Here is a 20568-nt window from a genome sequence, read left to right as displayed (position 1 = left end):
TACCCCCAGAGAAAACCACAAATAAGGTGTGTTTGACCCCTGTGATAGCCCACAAATGATCAGCCATCCAAACAATGTCATAAATAGTGAATGAGTCATCACGCTGGGCTTCAGCGCCTGCAAGTTGCTAGTCACGAGAATCACCTTCTCTTATCTTTCCACTACAAGTCCATCATTACCTGTATTGTAATATTTTGGTCATCATGTATTGTCTGCTCCCAAATTCTTATTTTGTTTACTGCTATAATTTTGGGTAAAATCCATAATTTTCCATCTGTTCGTCATTGATTTGACTAAACTAGTCTCTTGAGACGTGACAACAAAAAATCCCTGCTCCATCACATACATCTATGTATGCAAAGCCTCCAACACAGAATGTTCTCCCTCTCATATCAGTATTCTTCCTGTACAACACCTTGTTCATTGTTCCACCCTATAATTATTTCTTTATTAATGTGGCCATCAGAATAGGACAGTTCCGGGGGTGTTGGGCACAGGTTATGCCTAATGAGAAATGCCAAGCATGGAGATCTAATATTTACACGGACACGGTGAAATAACCTTTTCTGTTATTGCATTCTTGTGAAACATCCTTTGCTAGTATCTAGGCTATAAAGCTGCGAAAGCACTTTTCACACGCAGGTAGTAGAATAAAGTTGGCTATATTAGCATACAGTATGAATAAGGGTTAGGGTTTATATTTGAGCAGAGGCGATACTCAGTTGTGCATTAAAATGTAAAGTACTACATAGCCGTATCTGCAATACCTTGTGGTTCACCTGAGCACATGCTCAGAGTGAGATCGAGCTAGCCTGTGGGAAAATGGTCTGCATAGCAGTATGTAATATCACGTAATGATTACTGTAGAAACTCCATGTGTCAGAATCCCATGGGCATTGTTCAACGTTTCATGTAGGATAGGGCTGGTAGTGTGAGTTGTTGAAAGGGAGAATTCATGTATTTTACCGTTTGGTGGTATAACGTGCACCCATCCAGGTCTGTTCACCTGTGGTACATTTTCTCTGTCTTACTGTAGTGGTGATAGTGGGCTAAAGTTCTGTAGACCCGCCTTATTTTAGTTTGATACAGACCCATCTTGTTTCTGTGTAGAGATGGTGTCTGGATATTGCATCCCGTTTGCTGTGCTGTTGTCTTCAAAGTCTTTAACATCTCCCCCTTGTATTTCTCCCCTCAGCATCCCCCTCTCCCTGCTCCTTCTCTCTGCAAGGCAAAACGCTGCAAAGCAAATCCCTCTTGAATTCCTACTACTCAGGTACAGCCATACCACTCTGAAGAAGCCTGCTTTGTAGTGAATCTACATAAGGCAATGCCATATTGCTCTTTCAGGTCTCTTCAAAGTAGAACATGTTGAGAAATCAATCTGAAGACGGGAGACAGTTTATTTGGTGGAAATTGTTTGACGCTTGGAGAATTCATTTTCGCAGGTTGGCATTTGTCATGAATCTTGCCCTGGAGGCAGCTCTTCAGAGTGGTCACTAACTGGCACAGCCACGAAGTCAATAAAATCTGATTTTAAACCTAACCTTAACCACACTGCTAACCCTAACCTAAAATTAAGACCAAAAAGCTAAAAAATCATTAGTTTTTAGGACATAGCAAATTATGACTTTGCAGGTCGCCCATCTAGTGGAAATCACTCAGTTCTGCCTCCCAGGGTGAGATTCATGACAATAAACTTCAATGTGCTCCATATTCACTGTCTTCTTTCCCTGTGTCATTCACCTCTGTAGTGTCGAAGGAGCCAGTCCCTGCAACAGCATCAATTGGTAAGTATCTCCTCTCCATCTATTCTTGCTTCTCCTTCCATTATCTTGCTTTTACTTATCTTGTTGTTTAGATATCTGGTAATGGATTTAACATACACAAATTCAATCCAAACATGTTGTTCACGTATATGTCAAATTGAAGACCATTCACTGAGATAATAAATCAAAACAAACAGCACGTTAGCAGGATTCTACAAAGTTACTGTAACGTACTATCACTACTTATTCAACACAGACAGCACTCTCCCAGTGTCAGGCCATGGCCATGCTGCTGACCCAGGGCAGGCTGTGAAAGGTCTAATGGAGGTCTGCTGTGTCATGGATGCCACTGCCTATAATTACAGTACATGCACTGGAGTGTAATGAGAATCACATATAGTGTGTTGCAACCGGTTGAATATTAATGCTTCGATTTGGGAAAGCTTTGAGAGCAACATCACGGATCATATCTTGCCCCTTCAGTTTACGTACAGCCAGATTGAAATGCCAAATCCATTTACAACATATCCTTCTCGAAGCAGATTGACCACCTCTTTGACAAGTAGATTTGCTGCGAACTTAAATATGTCAAGTGTTTTGGTAGAGTTAGCTCCACTCTGAACTGTTTCTCCTCATCCTCCTCAAGTCAAATGGCACCATTTCATTGGTTTATGTGCTCCATTTCTAGTAGGTGGTTCACAGATTTCCCACCCGCCATTGGTCAGCACCTGGCTTCATGGTAGGTATTTTGTTTGGTCTTAGTCCAATTCTTGTTGATAACTTTTTTTGTTTAATGGGGCACATGTTTTGTTTTGTCTGCCCCCCTGGGGTCACAGAAAGGTACTGTAAACACACTCTTTGATCTTGAGGCTGTCTGTAAAATAGACTTTCCACTGACCTGTGGATGTTCAAAGGGATGGAGTGGAACTCAGCTGGGTCCTGAAGATGTTTTACTCTGAGCCCTCATTCTCACGACCTCGTTTTTTACACATTCAGCATTGTTATTCCTGCTTTAAGAGTAGCCGTCTGAGCCCCTCATTCTCACAATCTTGAATATTCTAAATGGTATCCCCTAAAACTCTTAGAGAGTCCTTGTTTACCCAAATTCATAGCAACCAAGTGGAACTACCTGTACTGTGATTTTAATCTATTCAAGTGTTTATATTAAAGTCACCAAGACAGGGAAGGTCTGAGCCCGCCATATATCCTCTCCTCCAAAGCTGGTTGGAGTCCAAGTGTACCTTTCTCAAGCACTGTTGGCCGACAAACCCCCTTCTTTACTGTCCAGGGGAGAGAAAGCCAGCTCTAAGCAAACAGAGCCCAGGCAGGGGGAAAAGAGTCTTGTCAAACATTACAGGATGCAGGGAAAGGCAGTCAAGCAAGCAAGTCCAAAGCATCTGCAGCATTTATTGATTTCAGCAGTAAATCTGTAAATTACCCATAGTACATGCCATAATCATCAAGTTTGACAGTCAATAATTTAGCTTTGCCTATTCATTCTAGCCTGACCGGCTACCGCAAGGTGAAAAAAGGAGGATAAATAGAGATGGAGAGGGAGAGAAGCAAGATGTCTTAGTGTGGAGGAAGGAGCTTTAGAAAATCAATGCTCTCATGCAAAGCTAGGCTTAGCTGTTTTTGTATATTCGTCTTGGTTTTGATGGCTTAGGTGTTTCTTTTGCGATGCAAATAGGCATAATTTTTTTAAACGTTACATTCCAATCAGTGACGCAATTTCATTCACTGTCTGAGAGAAAGCATGAGATCACAGCTGTTTCATGTACGTGCACATGCTTAGCTAGTAGTAGTGTGGCCTTGAGTCAATTCACTAGATATTGATCACAGGCCAGTTTATAAAGTCCTGTGTAATATATTTAGCTGACACTGCAGGCAGGCCATTAGATATGACCGATGATGCTGTACATTTCCATTTTTCCTCCCCCCCTGCCTCTCTATCTCTTACTTAGTTATAGGGATTTCAGTCGCTCTGCGTGTGGGCTAGTTTCTTTAACGTTACTTGCTATCAGCACCAGAGGTATCAATGCTTCACCAGAAACCGAAGAAGACCGACAGCTAGAGGCGGGATAGAGTCTGTCTTCTGGCTGTGGGCTGTCAGGCAAGCTGGACGGACTGACTGGATCAGGTCCTGCTTATAGGTCCTGCTGAAGGGAAGGCTTCAGTTTCACAGGTGGTGAAGAACGTTGAGGGGTGCAAGGGAGAACCAACTCTGGGACTGGCACAGTTCTCTTGTTAATCCATCACCAGGAGCAGAGTCTCAGCTAGCGAATACTGTTACATTTGGGAGTGTTGAATGAAATCCATACTTTGTTTTTTTTATCAGCGTATGCAAAATGGTATTGATAAGATATCCAGTAGTAGAGTAGATGCCTATACGCTGCCAGCAGACATGACTTAGTTTAGAATGCATCTATCCTCTTGCATAATTTACGCCATTCACATCTCTAAATGCAGCATATACTCTATATCTGCCAAAAGCAGAGGAAGCTAAAGTTCTTAATTTGCATTGGCTTAACTTATAATGCCATGTTTGAACACATAAAACAGGATGGATCCTGGTTCATGTTAAAAGAAGGGGCTAGGTATATTTGGCTCCAACAACTCTTAAATGTTCCTAAGGGTTTTAGAGAATGACTAATTTCTACACTTGGAAAATCACTGCACATTATCTCAAATCTTCTCCAGCTATATTTAGTCTTTAGAATGGAGGTACATTTTAGGTAATTTCAAAAGGAATTATGTTGTTCCCGCTCAAAGAGCTGTCCAATGTATTTTTGAATGGATGGTAATTATTGCTAATGGTCAAAAATGGTTGTTTAGTGATAATGTTGCACTGCCGATAATTGAGCACTAATCATTAGTCTGCTCCTCATGGAAGTACTGCACACTAAAATGGCAAAATTACTTTAAAGGCAATGTCCTTTATTAGAAGAACTTCTGCAAAATAGGATGTTCATTTTGAAGTATTTTTTTTCTTCCTATATGTCTCCACATTATCTCTGAGCATCATGTTGGGCTCAATGTTCTACCATATTGCGACACAGTTGGTAGACGCTGCGAAGGTGTGAGTCAATATCGCTTTGTACACCTAAATAGAAAGTCAAGCTGTCTTGAGATCAGGGACTCTCCCAGACCGTATCTTCCAACACTGTTAGAAAAATGATTGGTAGTGATCTCTTTTTTTGCTAGGACATAATAATATTTCTCAGTATAGCGTTTTACGAACCATGCACCCTTGTAACATGAGCCAAGCTGTCCTCCATCCCTTCACAACAGAGCAATATTCACAACAGAAACCTGCTCTCTGGGAAACCTCTTTATGTTCTTTATATCTTTTCTGCCATGTTTGGCCTTCAGAATAAAGTAAAGAAAGAACAGACGTTTCCAGAAAGGGGATTGATTTTCACTTGACTCTTTTAACATAAAATTAAATTGTAATTGCCACATGCTTGGCCCCTTCCCAACAATACAGGGATTTTTTGTTGTTGAAATAAAATAATAACGCAACGAATAAATACACAATGAGAAACGATAACTAGGCTATATACTGTACACTGGGTACCAGAACCGAGTCGATGTGCAGGGGTACGATGTAATTTAGTTAATACTTAATGTACATTTAGGTAGGGATGAAGTGACTAGGCAACAGGATAGACAAACAAAGTAACAGAGCATGTGTTGAGTCAAAAGAGATAGCGCAGAAAGGGTCAATGCAGATAGTCTGTGTAGCTGTTAGTTAACTATTTAACAGTCTTAGGACTTGGGGGTAGAAGCTGTTCAGGGTCCTGTTGGTTCCAGTCTTGGTGCATTGGTACCGCTTGTCATGCAGTAGCAGAGAGAACAGTCTATGACTTGGGTGGCTGAAGTCTTTGACAATTTTTAGGGCCTTCCTCTGACACTGCCTGGTATAGAGGTCCTGGATGGCAGGGAGCTCAGCCCGAGTGATGTACTTGTTGTCAGATGTCGAGCAGTTGCCATACCAAGAAGTGATGCAGCCAGTAAAGATGCTCTTAATGGTGCAGCTGTGTAACGTTTTGAGGATCTGAGGGCCCATTCCGAATCTTTTCAGGCTCCTGAGGGGATAGAGTCATTGTCATGCCCTCTTCACGACTGTGTTGGTGTGTGTGGACCATGATAATAACTTAGTGATGTGGACACTGAGGAACGTTGATGGGGGCGTGCTCAGCACACACGTTTCCTGTAGTCCATGATCAGCTCTTTTGACTTGCTGATGTTGAGGTTGTTGTCTCTGAACTCCTCCCTGTAGGCTTTCTCATCGTCATCGGTGATCAGGCCTACCACTGTCGGGTCATCTGCAAACTTAATTATGTTGATGGAGTCGTGTGCGGCCAGGCAGTCGTGGGTGAACACGGAGTACAGGAGGGAACTAAGCATGCAACCCTGAGGGGCCTCTGTGTTGAGGGTCAGTGTGACAGATTTGTTGTTGCCTACCCTCACCACCTGGGGGCGGCTTGTCAGGAAGTCAAAGCATTTCATGGCTACAGATGTGAGTGCTACGGGGCGATAATCATTTAGACAGGTTACCTTGACGTTCTTGGGCACAGTGACTATGGTGGTCTGTTTGAAACATGTAGGTATTACAGACTGGGTCAGAGAGAGGTTGAAAATGTCAGTGAAAACACTTGCCAGCTGGTCAGTGCATGCTCTGAGTACACATCCTGGTAATTCGTCTTGCCCTGCAGCGTTGTGAATGTTAACCTGTTTAAATGTCTTACTCACATTGGCTATGGAGAGAGTGATCACACAATTGTCTATAAGAGCTGGTGTTCTCATGCATGGTTCAGTGTTGCTAGCCTTGAAGCGAGCATAGAAGGTATTGAAGTCTTCTGGCAGGCTCGTTTCACTGGACAGCTTGTGTCTGTGTTTCTCTTTTAAATCTGTGATGGTGTGCATGCCCTGCCACATCCGACGAGCATCAGAGCTGATGTAGTAGGATTCAATCTTGGTGCTGTATTGACGCATTATCTGATGGTTTATCGGAGGGCGTAGCAGGATTTCTTAGAAGCTTCCGGATTAGTGTCCCGCTCATTGAAAGCAGCAGCTCTAACCTTTAGCTCAGTGCGTATGTTATCTGTAATCCATGGCTTCTGGTTGGGATATGTATGTATGGTCACTGTTCAGACGACATCATTGATACACTTATTAATAAAGCCGGTAACTGATGTGGTAAACTCCTCAATGCCATTGAATGAATCCCAGAACATATTTCAGTCTGTGCTAGTGAAACAGCCCTGTAGCTTACCATCCACTGGTACTTCCTGTGTGTTTTTGATTGTAAGCAGGAATCAGGAGGATAGAGTTATGGTCAGACCTGCCAAATGGAGTGTGAGGGAGAGCTTTGTCTGTGTGTGGAGTAAAGGTGGTTTAGAGTTGTTTTGCTTGTAGTTGCACATGTGATATGCTGGTAGAAATTAGGTAAAATGGATTTCAGTTTTCCTGCATTAAAGTCACTGGCCACTTGGAGCGTCGCCTCTAGGTGAACATTTTCTTGTTTGCTTGTCCCTATACAGCTCGTTGAGTGTGGTCTTAGTGCCCGCATCGGTTTGTGATGGTAAATGCACAACAACAAAAAATATAGATGAAAACTCTCTTGGTCTCGAACGACGCTCATCCAGTTGATTCTCCAGTGATTGCACGCTCGCCAATAGACGTGATTAATCGTCAGGTATCCCGCACGCCGGCCTCTAGCGCCGTCTCTTCTTTCTTCAAGTGTCGGGATTTGGGCCTGGTCCGGGGTAATAAATATATTTCGCCTCTGACTCATTGAAGTAGAAGTCCTCGTCCAAATCAACGTTACTGATAGCAAAAAAATACAGCACAATTGGTCAGGAGCCCATAAAACGAACGCTATTCCTCCAGCTCCATTCTAGTTCAAACATGCCAACGTCTGTGTGTGTCCCGTGTTTCATTTGATAACTCACTTAGCCACAGCATGTGATCACACGAGGCCAGGACCGGTGCTCATGCATCTGTGAGCCATAATAATAAAGTTATGAAAGCGTACGTTTTCAAGCAACAAAAAGTTCCTTCCAAGGTCAATAAATCAAATGATTAGCATGAAGATATCTTAACATAAGTTACAGCCAAGCGGAGATACAGTATGAATACATTTCATGGCTGGCTAAATGCATATTTGACCTTTCAAGGCAGCCCCAAGCATTAACAGCTCGGTATTTCGGTGGCATTCAATGGGATTGAGTCTGTTTCTTGATAATATTTACAACATAATATACCCTCTGGGCTGCCACTTTGCGATATTATCTTGCTGCAGAGTCGAAAACACATGAATAATGAATTAGGTCTGCACTGATAGGGCTGTATAGGGGGGCACTTTGGGTAGGATTAAGTGGACCTCTACCGTCTCCAGTGAACAGTCAGTACCTGCTCCCTGTCCGACGGCTAGGCCTCCCACCTCACCCACCTCAATGTAAACAGATGCTAACGATCAACCAACGTTACCCCTTTACATGGCTGAGTAGATTCGTGTCGTGTTTATCTCCATCTTCCATCAGAAATAATTATGGAGAAACGGAGGAATGGGAAATGGAGATGTGTGAGTATTGAGCAGAAATGTAAACATGGCCTGATAGAACATTACCAGGAAATAACATTAATTAGAGAGATGAGACTGTGCTCCGTTTGCATCATTTTGTGTTAGGTATATGTAATAGCATGGGATAAAGTGATAACCTTGTTTCCATTTTCATAATTATCAGTTCAACCCTATACAGACTGTTGGAGAGGTTCCTAAGGTCATAGACTACTAATATTTACACTCATAATCTTTGATTTTGATGGGCAGCATTGTGTGTATTTTTTTTTAGAAACCTTTGAGCTATTTTAAAAGATGATGTCTGCAAAGTAATTGTTTCCACCACAACACATGGCAATACTGCTCGTCTGCTCACTCCCTGTGGCTTGTATTTACTAGGAGTGATATAGCGGTAATAGTCTTGCAAGATTACTCACATTTCATTATGTGGTAGCACACAATGTTTTGAATGGATTACACTTTTTCAAGCAGAGAATCACTTTAAGTGTGTAATTTTTTTGATAATTAAGATGCAAATAGGCACATTAATAAAACATGGGGTAATATTAACCTAACACATTTGCAATGGTACTTTAGGTATTTAATGCCTGTAATATTGAGAATTTCTCTGCCATTCAGCTTCCCCATTCCTCCTCTTAATGGACTCATTAGAAGCAATAAACTACTTCAATCTCTCCAATCCTAATCTACGGAAGAGTCAATTGCAAGAATGTCTTTCAATCCAATCGAATAGTGAAGCAAAGTGTCTCTTGGATTACCCATTTAACTTTGAGGTATCATCATTAATGATTGAGTAGCAGCGAGATAGAGGAAGGCCGTTGTCTAGCAACAGGGTTTGTGGAGAGTCAACTGTAAGAGTTTGAAGATCTCATGCTTTCAATATGATGAGTTTTTCTAGACATTCCAGAGAGCTAGAGGTCTTCACTTACAGAATTATCCCAATGTTTGGGAGAACAGCATTTCATGAAAACAAGAGATTTCGTTATATACTGTATATACAAAAGTATGTGTACAACCCTTCAAATTAGTGGATTCAGCTATTTCAGCCACACCCGTTGCTGACAGGTATTTAACATTGAGCACACAGCCATGCAATCGCCATAGACAAACATTGGCAGTAGAATGGCCTCACTGAAGAGCTCAGTGACATTGAACGTGGCACCGTCATAGCATGTCACTTTTCCAACAAGTAAGTTCATCAAATTTCTGACCCGGTCAACCGTAAGTGCTGTTTTTGTGAAATGGAAACGTTTGGGAGCAACAATGGTTCAGTCAAGAAGTGGTAGGCCACACAAGCTCAGAAAGGGACCGCCAAGTGCTGAAGAGCGTAGTGTGTAAAAAATCGTCTGTGCTCGGTTGCAACACTCAGTACCGAGTTCCAAACTGCCACTGGGAGCAACGTCAGCACAATAACTTTCGTCAGGAGCTTAATGAAATGGGTTTCCATGGTCGAGCAGCCATGCCTAAGCCTAAGATCACCATGTGCGATGCCAAGCGTCGGCTGGAGTGGTGTATAGCTTGCCACCATTAGACCCTGGAGCAGTGAAAACATGTTATCTGGCGTTATAAATCATCCTTCACCATCTGGCAGTCCGACGGATGAATCTGGATTTGGCGGATGCCAGGAGAACGCTACCTGCCCCATACCTAGTGCCAACTGTAAAATTTGGTGGAGGAGGAATAATGGTCTGGGACTATTTTTCATGGTTCGGGCTAGGCCCCTTAGTTCCAATGAAGGGAAATCTTAACGCTACAGCATACAATGTCATTCTAGATGATTCTGTGCTTCCAACTTTGTGGCAACAGTTTGGGGAAGGCCCTTTTCTGTTTCAGCATGACAATGCCCCCGTGCAGAAAGCAAGGTCCGTACAGAAATGTTTTGTCGAGATTGGTGTGGAAGAATTTGACTGGCCTGCACAGAGCCCTGACCTCAACCCCATCGAATACCTTTGGGATGATTTGGAATGCCGACTGCGAGCCAGGCTGAATCGCCCAACATCAGTCCCCTGACCTCACTAATGCTCTTGTGGCTGAATGATAGCAAGTACCTGCAGCAATGTTCTAACATCTAGTGGAAAGCCTCCTCAGAAGAGTGGAGGCTGTTATATTAGCAAAGAGTGGACCAACTCCATATTAATGCCCGTGATTTTCTTTTATAAGATGTTCAACGAGCAGGTGTCCACATACTTTTGGGCATGTAGTGTATACTAATGAATGTTCCACTGAATCATTCTAACAGAAATATAGTTCACTATGCGGTTAAACACTTCCAAACCCAACACTTTCTCACGATGAGTGTTTTCTCCTTGGTCCACAGACAGCAGCCATAGTGAGATGGCCCAGCCATCGTTGACCATCCAGACATACCCATACGGGGGCTGTGAGTCAGTGGAGATGTCCTACCAGGCCGGACAGTTCCAGCCGGCCATCCGTGTAGCCGACCTCCTCCAACATATTACTCAGATGAAGTGTGGCCAGGGATACGGCTTTAAGGAAGAGTATGAGGTAAGAATGGTTAGTACGGTTTCATCAACATCACAGGGAATTATGTGTGGTTTTTGACAGGAAGTCGTGGCATTGTGGTCGCTAGACTGTCTCCCAGGAACTTGTAAGACAATAATGTTTTCAAGATAACTTTGATGTTCTATTCAAACTTCCAATATCGTCAGTTTCCTCTTTTACATGACATCTTCCATTTCGACCAGATATCATTATGTCCAGTTGCATTGCTTACTTTCTGCCTTGAAGGAATAATTTTGTTGTTTGAGATCTGTTTTAGTTTATTTGATTACAGCACATCTCTGTTTGAATGATATGATGAAATCTAATTTGCACTTCCCCTCTTTTTAATAAGGGAAACACTGGTGGTGCACTTATCAAATATTTATTGAAAATCACATTTGAAAACATAATTAATATTGATAGTTTACCAAAACATATCAAAGACAATGAATTCTCAGATCTATAAAATGGATTTCCACCCCATCTATTGATCGATGTTTGAGTCGTCGTTCGAGTGTTTTTTCTCCACTAAATACCATCACTTTTTAATTACTCACGCATTGCATCCCAATTAAGTCCAGTAAAGTATTTTAATTTTATGCTTTTTTCTTAAAATGTGGCACCAAAGTGGCACAAACGTTAAGTTAGGTAACTTTGGGCCTCCCAAGTGGCGCAGCGGTCTAAGGCACTGCATCGCAGTGCTTGAGGCATCACTACAGACCCTGGTTCGATCCCAGGCTGTGTCACAGCTGTCCGTGACCGGGACACCCCTGAGGCGGTCTACAACTGTCTGGGTTAGGCTGGCTGGGATTTCCTTGTCCCATCGTGCTCTAGCAACTCCTTGTGGCGGGCTGGGCGCCTGCAAGCTGACTATGGTCGCCAGCTGGCTTGACAGCGTCATGTTTTGGAGAACGCATGGCTCTCGACCTTCTCCTCTCCCTAGTCCGTAGGGGAGTTGCAGCGATGGGACAAGACTGTAACTACCAATTGGATATCACGATACAACAAATAACGCCAACAGTCGTATTCCTAATGCCAAAACTCTCAATCAATTATTTGTCCTTTTAACCTGAGATTGGAAAGAATTTAACCCGCAATATTGCTGCAAGTTTGTGTTCTACTTTAGACTTACCTCTGGGTTCAGCCTTTTATTAACTCAAACGAGTCTGCAGACACCACCTGGGTTTTCTAAGCTTTATAGAAAAATACTCATGTAAAGCCTGTTTTCATCTAACAAACAAAGGATTCGGTAACACTTTATTTGGGTAGTCCATCTGTAGATATCAGTCACATTTCAACTAACTATCTACTAACCCTAAACTTAACCCTTTCCCTAACTTTAACCCTTACCCTAACCCTTATTCTAAACCTAACCGTAACCTTAGCAAATAATTGCTTATCTACAGATTGTTTGACAATCTGTAGAGCATCCACAGATGGACATTCCGGAATATCCGGACCAAGGATTATTTTCCCTATTCAAATTGACAAAGGTCACTCAACACTATGCTATGTAGTCCTTTCATTACAATTCAGCCTTCCAGGAACACTATGCTGTAGGTTAGAGGCATAGGTAGAAATTGCTGAGTGGCTGGCCCAACACTTTCCAGCAAAATAACAGCAAAAATACCCTGACATCAGTGGCGTCGTTGTGGTGCATTGAGAAGTGGGTATACTCTAATTTTGCCAAAACAGCCTGCCTGGCGAAAAATATGAGAAAATTACCTAAAATCATGGCAATGTGAAATGCATCCACCATGATATCTAGAATTAAAAAGTAGGCCTAGCCCTTTTTGCTGATATGTTTGGGGACCAGATAAATGCGGTCCCCAAACTCACTCACTTGAATCAGCAAACATAAACCTGGCCTACCAAGGCAGACATTTCTGATTTAGTCAGGAGACAATACAAACATTAAATACATTTTCATTTAAAACCAATTTTTATTTTCAGCCATCCTGATTGGGTGGGTCAGTGTTCAATCTGGCAGGGCCTCTGCCCGGCCTGGCCCTGCCGTGGCTTTGCCTCTGCTGTAGGTACTTGACTATTGTATCTAAACTCAGCAAAAAAAGATACATCCCTTTTTCAGGACTTTGTCTTTCAAAGATAATTCGTAAAAATCAAAATAACTTCACAGATCTTCATTGTAAAGGGTTTAAACACTGAATCCCATTCTTGTCCAATGAACCATTAATGATTAAGGAACATGCACCTGTGGAACGGTCGTTAAGACACTAACAGCTTACAGACGGTAGGCAATTAAGGTCACAGTTATGAAAACTTAGGACACTAAAGAGGCCTTTCTACTGACTCTGAAAAACACCAAATGAAAGATGCCCAGGGTCCCTACTCATCTGCGCCAACCTGCCTTAGACAGGCTGCAAGGAGGCATTGCAATGTCCGTACTGTGCCTAAGACAGCGCTACAGGGAGACAGGATGGACAGCTGATCGTCCTCACAGTGGCAGACCACGTGTAACAACAACTGCACAGGATCGGTACATCCGAACATCACACCTGCGGGACAGGTACAGGATGGCAACAACTGCCCGAGTTACACCAGGAACGCACAATCCCTCCATCACTGCTCAGACTGTCCGCAATAGGCTGAGAGAGGCTGGACTGAGGCCTTGTAGGCATGTTGTAAGGCAGGTCCTCACCAGACATCACCAGCAACAACGTCGACTATGGGCACAAACCCACTGTCGCTGGACCAGACCGGACTGGCAAAAAGTGCATGGTTTTGTCTCACCAGGGGTGATGGTCGGATTTGCGTTTATCGTCGAAGGAATGAGCGTTACACAGAGGCCTGTACTCTGGAGCGGGATCGATTTTGAGGTGGAGTGTCCATCATGTTCTGGGGCGGTGTGTCACAGCATCATCAGATTGCCTGCAATGACAACAAGCTCAATCGCAATGCTGTGCGTTACAGGGAAAACATCCTCCTCCTTCATGCGGTACCCTTCCAGCAGGCTCATCCTGACATGACCCTCCAGCATGACAATGCCACCAGCCATACTGCTCGTTCTGTGCGTGATTTCCTGCAACACAGGAATGTCAGTGTTCTGCCATGGGCAGCAAAGAGCCCGGATGTTAATAATCCCATTTAGCACGTCTGGGACCTGTTGGATTGGAGGGTGAGTGCTAGGGCCATTCCCCCCAGAAATGTCCGGGAACTTGCAGGTGCCTTGGTGGAAGAGTGGGGTAACATCTCGCAGCAAGAACTGGCAAATCTGGTGCAGTCCATGAGGAGGAGATGCACTGCACTACTTAATGCAGCTGATGGCCACACCAGATACTGACTGTTACTTTTGATTTTGATCCCTCCTTTGTTCAGGGACACATTATTACACTTCTGTTAGTCACATGTCTGTGAAACTTGTTCAGTTTATGTCTCAGTTGTTGAATCTTATGTTCATACAAATATTTACACGTTAAGTTTGCTGAAAATAAACACAGTTGACAGTGAGAGGACATTTCTTTTTTTGCTGAGTTTAGTTCTATAGACACGTCTTACCATATAAGAGTCGGTCAATTTAGTTTCTTTTAATTTAATTTAATTTAATTCTTCCCCTTCTTGGTACATACGGGCAGAAAAGGAAGAATGTTAGAGCTTTGTTCATGTCTGGTCAGTGGAGTGAACTGAAGGCTGTGAAGGTCCTATTCAACTTCTTGGCTGTAGGCCTCCCTTTGCCTGGCTGTAAACATGAGATGCATTGCCTTTTCCTCTCGCTCACTGTGCCTGCACTGATAAAGCCAGCAATTGTGCCTCTTATTTAAAGGATCATCCATCACTGGGGACATTTTTATAACCCCTTTCTGTTATTCCTTCCCCCTCTAACCTGATTTGCCTCACAATTTCAGCCCCTATCCCATTGAAAATTAAGTTGGCACTTTACTCCATGCTTGCTTATGAAATATAAAGGTCGTGTTTTTTTCGTACAGTCCATGGGGAAAGTCAAATTGTCACGCATTCCCAAACACGACTTGCGGTTGGTGGATCGTGACTGCGGTGATGTGAGAATATCTTAAGAGACATACATACATACGTCAGTGCTTTGTATTATGGTGAAGAAGGCCCCAACTCATTTCAAATGGTGCCCCTTACATGTCATACATTATGTTTTCATTTGTGTTCTGTCAGTGTGCTCTCCGTTTTGTGTTGAAGCTACAGTATGGTTTATGACTTGTTCAATGGCTGTGTGGGGGTGTGAACCTGTGGGTGTGAGAAGAGGAAAGGACCAAAGAGATAAGGAGAGAGAGAAAAGGGAGAGCGAAAGGAAGGAAGGGAGGGAGAAATGGAGATCTGGGGACTCTGATTAAAGGCGATAGCGGCCACCTGTGTGCGTTTGTCAGCATAATCGGCCCATTACTCACATCCTGACAGATGCTTTGAGAGAGGGAGACAGCCCTCACTGGCGCACATACACACACACACACACACACAGACGGCCCACAAAGTCAAACAGAGGAACGGATCACATAACAGAGGACATTTAGATACACATGAAGAACAAGGAGCGGAATAATTTAATCAAAAGCGTTTGGATATTTGGTTGCCTTCATAAAGGAACCCGACCTCATCGATAGCACACTGGTTTGAGGTAGAGCCCTCTGCCCCCTTCTCTGTGTGTGACAGTGCATGCAAACAATGTCTGTATCACTAATGGCACCCTATTCTCATTATACTGCACTACTTTTAACCAAGGCACTTAGGGGCTCTGGTCAAAAGTAGTGCACTTTAAAGTGAATAGGGTGCTATTTGGGATTCAGCCAACAACTTACGTGTCAGTGCCAACAGCTCACATACAGTTGAAGTCGGAAGTTTACGTACACTTAGGTTAGAGTCATTAAAACTCGTTATTCAACCACTCCACAAATTTCTTGTTAATTAACAAACTACAGTTTTGGCAAGTCGGTTAGGACGTCTACTTTGTGCATGACACAAGAACTTTTCCAACAATTGTTTACAGACAGATTATTTCACTTATAATGCACTGTATCACAATTCCAGTGGGTCAGAAGTTCACATACACTAAGTTGACTGTGCCTTTAAACAGCTTGGAAAATTCCAGAAAATGTTGTCATGCCTTTAGAAGATTCTGATAAGCTAATTGACATCATTTGAGTCAATTGGAGGTGCACCTGTGGATCTATTTCAAGGCCTACCTTCAAACTCAGTGCCTCTTTGCTTGACATCATGGGAAAATCAAAAGAAATCAGCCAAGACCTCAGAAAAAAATTGTAATCCTCCACAAGTCTGGTTCATCCTTGGGAGCAATTTCCAAACGCCTGAAGGTACCACGTTCATCTGTACAAACAATAGTATGCAAGTATAAACAGCATGGGACCACGCAACCGTCATACCGCTCAGGAAGGAGATGTGTTCTGTCTCCTAGAGATGAATGTACTTTGGTGCGAAAGTGCAAATCAATCCCAGAACAACAGCAAAAATGACCTTGTGAAGATGCTGGAGGAAACAGGTACAAAAGGATCTATATCCACAGTAAAAATTGACATAACCTAAAAGGCCACTCAGCAAGGAAGAAGCCACTGCTCCAAAATCGCCATATAAAAACCGGACTACGGTTTGCAACTGCACATGGGGACAAAAATCGTAGTTTTTGGAGAAATGTCCTCTGGTCTGATGAAACAAAAATATAACTGTTTGGCCATAATGAACATCGTTATGTTTGGAGGAAAAAGTGAGGGGCTTGCAAGCCGAAGAACACCATCCCAACCATGAAGCACGGGGGTGGCAGCATCATGTTGTGGGGGTGCTTTGCTGCAGGAGGGACTGGTGCACTTCACAAAATAGATGGCTTCATGAGGGAGGAAAATTATTTAGATATATTGAAGGAACATCTCGAGACATCCGTCAGGAAGATAAAGCTTGGTCGCAAATGGGTCTTCCAAATGGACAATGACCCCAAGCATACTTCCAAAGTTGTGGCAAAATGGCTTAAGGACAACAAAGTCAAGGTATTTGAGTGGCCATTACATAGCCCTGACCTCAATCCCATAGAAAATTTGTGGTCAGAACTGAAAAAGCATGTGTGAGCAAGAAGGCCTACAAACCTGACTCAGTTACACCAGCTCTGTCAGGAGGAATGGGCCAAAATTCACCCAACTTATTGTGAGAAGCTTGTGGAAGGCAACCTAAAAAGTTTGACCCAAGTTAAACAATTTAAAGGCAATCCTACCAAATACTAATTGAGTGTATGTAAACTTCTGACCCACTGAGAATGTGATGGATGAAATAAAGGCTGAATTAAATAATTCTCGCTACTATTATTCTAACATTTCACATTCTTAAAATAAAGTGGTGATCCTAACTGACCTAAGACAGGGAATTTTTACTAGGATTAAAGGTCAGGAATTGTGAAAAACTGAGTTTAATGTATTTGGCTAAGGTGTATGTAAACTTCCGACTTAAACTGTATGTTAATGCAGCGTGTCATCAGTTCATTTATCTTTTTAAATATGGAAAAAGACAATACGACCTCATCCCAGGCTGCGTCTCAAAATGCAGCCCATTCCCTATATAGTGCAGGGCCCATAGAGCTTTGGTCAAAGTAATGCACTATATAGGGAAAAGAGTGCCATTTTGGATGCTAACCCAAAACAAGGGCTGGTTAATGGCCCCAGAGTAATAGGCATCTGTGGATAAACACATGGTCATGGAGTACCCACTCACTGGAACAAGTGGAAGAACTGCATAAATGCGTTAGCATCTAGGAGGAACCAACCTCTGTCTTTTAATGTAAACTTTGCAAAGGTTTGGTTCAAGTGTCTATGTATGTAATGCTATGAACAGGATCCTTTGTCTTTGTGTGTGCGTATGTGTTGTCTATGTCCGGACATGTGTGATAATGATGATGATGATGATGAGGCTGCAGGTGAAACAATGCTTCCTCTAGGGATGTTCTGCCTGTCTACATTTCTCTGCGTACAGGGACCCTCTCTCCCTCCCACACCCCTGCCTCTATCTCATCATCGCCTCACCACCGTCTACCAGGGGATGAGAGTGTGGGAGTTCTCCCTCTTCTCTAGCTTTTCTCTTATTCTTTTTAAAGAATATTAGGTGAAAAAAAAGACCGATTGTAGATGAAAGGGATTCCATTTAGGACGTTTTCTTTTTGAAGAGAGCATCAATCCCCCCTTCCCCAAACACAAACTAAAAGGGAAGTTGAACGTTTCCCCGCAGGGGGCCACAGAGCCCCATCCAATTATTCACCTCACTCCCACTCGCTCTCATTACCGGATGGGAAACGATGAATGGATAAACACTAGTCAGAGTGAGCCATGGGACTGCAAAACACTGGCGTACAGGCCTGGGTCATGTTCATTAGGGCATGCAGCAGAAAAACAAGCATTACTGAAGTCCAGGTAGCGACGGACCATGTTTCGGTCTGTTTTATTTTCTTTGGTGCCTAGTGAACATGGCACTGATATCTTAGTTTCTAAACATTCAATCACATTATTACATGAGTGATGGATTTGGAGTTGATTGATTGATTTATCTGACAGTTAAAAAAAATACAAATATACACATTTTAAAAAGTTGACAGTGATATTAAAGTAAATGACTTACTTCCATTGTGGTACAGACATAAATACATTTCATAGATACAGACATGAACATGATTCCATGGTTGTCAATAGCCATCTTTTGACATGAGATTTAAAATAAGTTTTGGTAGGTATAGCTTTAAGTTTTTGTGGTAGTTTGATCCACTCAACAGCGTTGGTATATAGAAAGGTGTTCTTACCGGATAGACACTTAAATTTGAACCAGTCAATATTAGTCTCAAATAATTGGATAGATATCTGGGGGCTGAGTCAGTAATAATTCTGTGGACCAGACCAAGATGAATTAATACAACCCTTTTTTCTCTACAGATAAGCCAGCCTGGCTGTAAAGGAATATGAGCTCGAGACTATTTGGTTGGATTCCATTTTTTTTATACATATTTGCCTCATTCCTTCATTTCTATTTCAATAATTTCCTAATTTGGATTGAATCCTGAACCCATACCCATGGCTAAAAAAAGTATAGCTTGTATGCATACTGTACATACACAATCGACCTGAACTACTCTGCACACAGTTAGAGCTTGAACGAAAGGAAAACCTTGACTGGCTGAATGTTCTTGAACAAGCATCCGCCTCTTTGTATTATTGTCAGTTTTGAACAGAGGGAATCACAAAAGCCGAGCTGTAAACAGGAGGTCTTTTTATTCCAGGAGTGGGAAAGCAGCACTCTCTTTTCTCTCTCTCTCTCGCACTGTCTGTGTCTGGAGGGGTGCAGTACTGAGCCATTTGTTTGTATCTATAACTTTTTACATTCTCTGCCTTTGATCCCAGTGTCTGTGTGCTCTCGTCTGACTTCCGCTGTGAACGCTATTATCTGATAAGGGAGGCCACGAAATTTGTCCTTGCTTTGTTCCCACTGTGTCCCCACTGTTTCTTTCAAGGGGGTGATTGCTGTCAGCCCGCCAACACACACAAACTAACTGCTTTAATCCATGGTGAGCCCAAGCACAGGAACCTATCTGATCAATTTAAATGGTCAATTAGCCACATAGTGATTATGGGGCACAGTGTTTTGTCTTCTACATCCTATTGGATGTAGTTTAATTGCTATCTCTTCTCCCCTTCTCTCTCATTTGCATTCTCTTCCTTTCCCTCTTACTCTTTCTCCCTCCAATTTTTCTCTGTTTCTCTTTTGGCGCTCCTCACGTTGGCCTTACTGCGATCTATCCTTCAATTGTAGGTGGCAGTCAGATTTAGGTTGCATGCCAAAAGGCTCTGCTTGCCTTTGTAGATTAACAGCAAATCATTTTTAACCAGCTATTATGGTGAAATCCAGCTTAAGCACACATTCAAACTGCCACAAATCCATCTATTTATTCATCTATTTTTTTAACAGTAACATATGTTGTCGGGACTTAGGGAATGCCATAGGTCTTGTTCCATGCAAAGCTCTTTCTTAAATCTGTTGTATATATGAGAAACGTCCAGAAGTATATAGAGAAACAGAAAGCTATGAGAATGTACCCATCAATCATCCTCGGTCTGCCAGTACAGACCAGAGTGGTGTGGAACTGAGCTAGTGTTGGGGAGTAGGTCTATTTTACGCTCAATAAGGAGACCGATGTGCCATGATGGAGTAGAGGTCTCAGGGTCTTCACAGCTGCAAGCGTTATTACAGAGGGTAGAGAGAGCTCCGTTTATGCCATGGCCAAACCAGACAGAGATGGGCAACAGGATATTACAGCTCTAACAGGAAGTAAACATAGGGAGTGGATTGGAGACTTCCCTGTGAAAGCATTCACCTTTAACCTTAATAATAAACTCCCTGTTTGGGGGATAGACAGCAAATCCATTTTACAATTGACTGGGCGACGAGGAATCAACATCTGGTAAATGGGTTAAACTGTATGTTGTCTGCAAGTGAAAGCTGTGCAAATTAAAGCTTGTTGTATCGGCATCTTAGCACAGATATCCGTTAATGGACGCTAAAGGACAATTTGGAATAAATTAGGCGGCAGTGACAGATTTGCCCCTGTGATCTTTATACAGGAATGCAAAAATAGCACAGAGTCCATATGGCCTCCCTTGTGCAGCCTGTTAACCAGACAAACACTCTCTTCTTAGCACATTTTTGCTGTCAAGTGTGCCACATTGTCATGTTCTCTGTACAGTTGAG

The 20568-nt window shown here is 42.7% G+C and overlaps 1 protein-coding gene across 23 annotated transcripts in view; it reads left to right on the top strand.

The window, feature by feature from the left end:
- The window catches only part of LOC129840290 (receptor-type tyrosine-protein phosphatase T-like), a 448617-nt gene that overhangs the window by 376071 nt on the left and 51978 nt on the right, over positions 1 to 20568 (top strand). For 11 of the 23 annotated variants that reach the window (XM_055908070.1, XM_055908060.1, XM_055908125.1 and 8 more), the window contains 4 exons: positions 1196 to 1273; positions 1752 to 1787; positions 2455 to 2505; positions 10673 to 10869. In XM_055908070.1, coding sequence (XP_055764045.1) covers positions 1196 to 1273; positions 1752 to 1787; positions 2455 to 2505; positions 10673 to 10869 — 362 coding nt within the window. The remainder of the gene's footprint in view (positions 1 to 1195; positions 1274 to 1751; positions 1788 to 2454; positions 2506 to 10672; positions 10870 to 20568) is intronic. The other 12 variants (XM_055908091.1, XM_055908225.1, XM_055908100.1 and 9 more) reach the window with 5 other exon arrangements.

Source organism: Salvelinus fontinalis, chromosome 3, assembly GCF_029448725.1.
Source record: "Salvelinus fontinalis isolate EN_2023a chromosome 3, ASM2944872v1, whole genome shotgun sequence".
NCBI classification, from domain to species: domain Eukaryota; kingdom Metazoa; phylum Chordata; class Actinopteri; order Salmoniformes; family Salmonidae; genus Salvelinus; species Salvelinus fontinalis.
The sequence above is the reverse complement of the archived record's forward strand: the minus strand, read 5'-3'. Positions and strand labels throughout refer to the sequence as shown.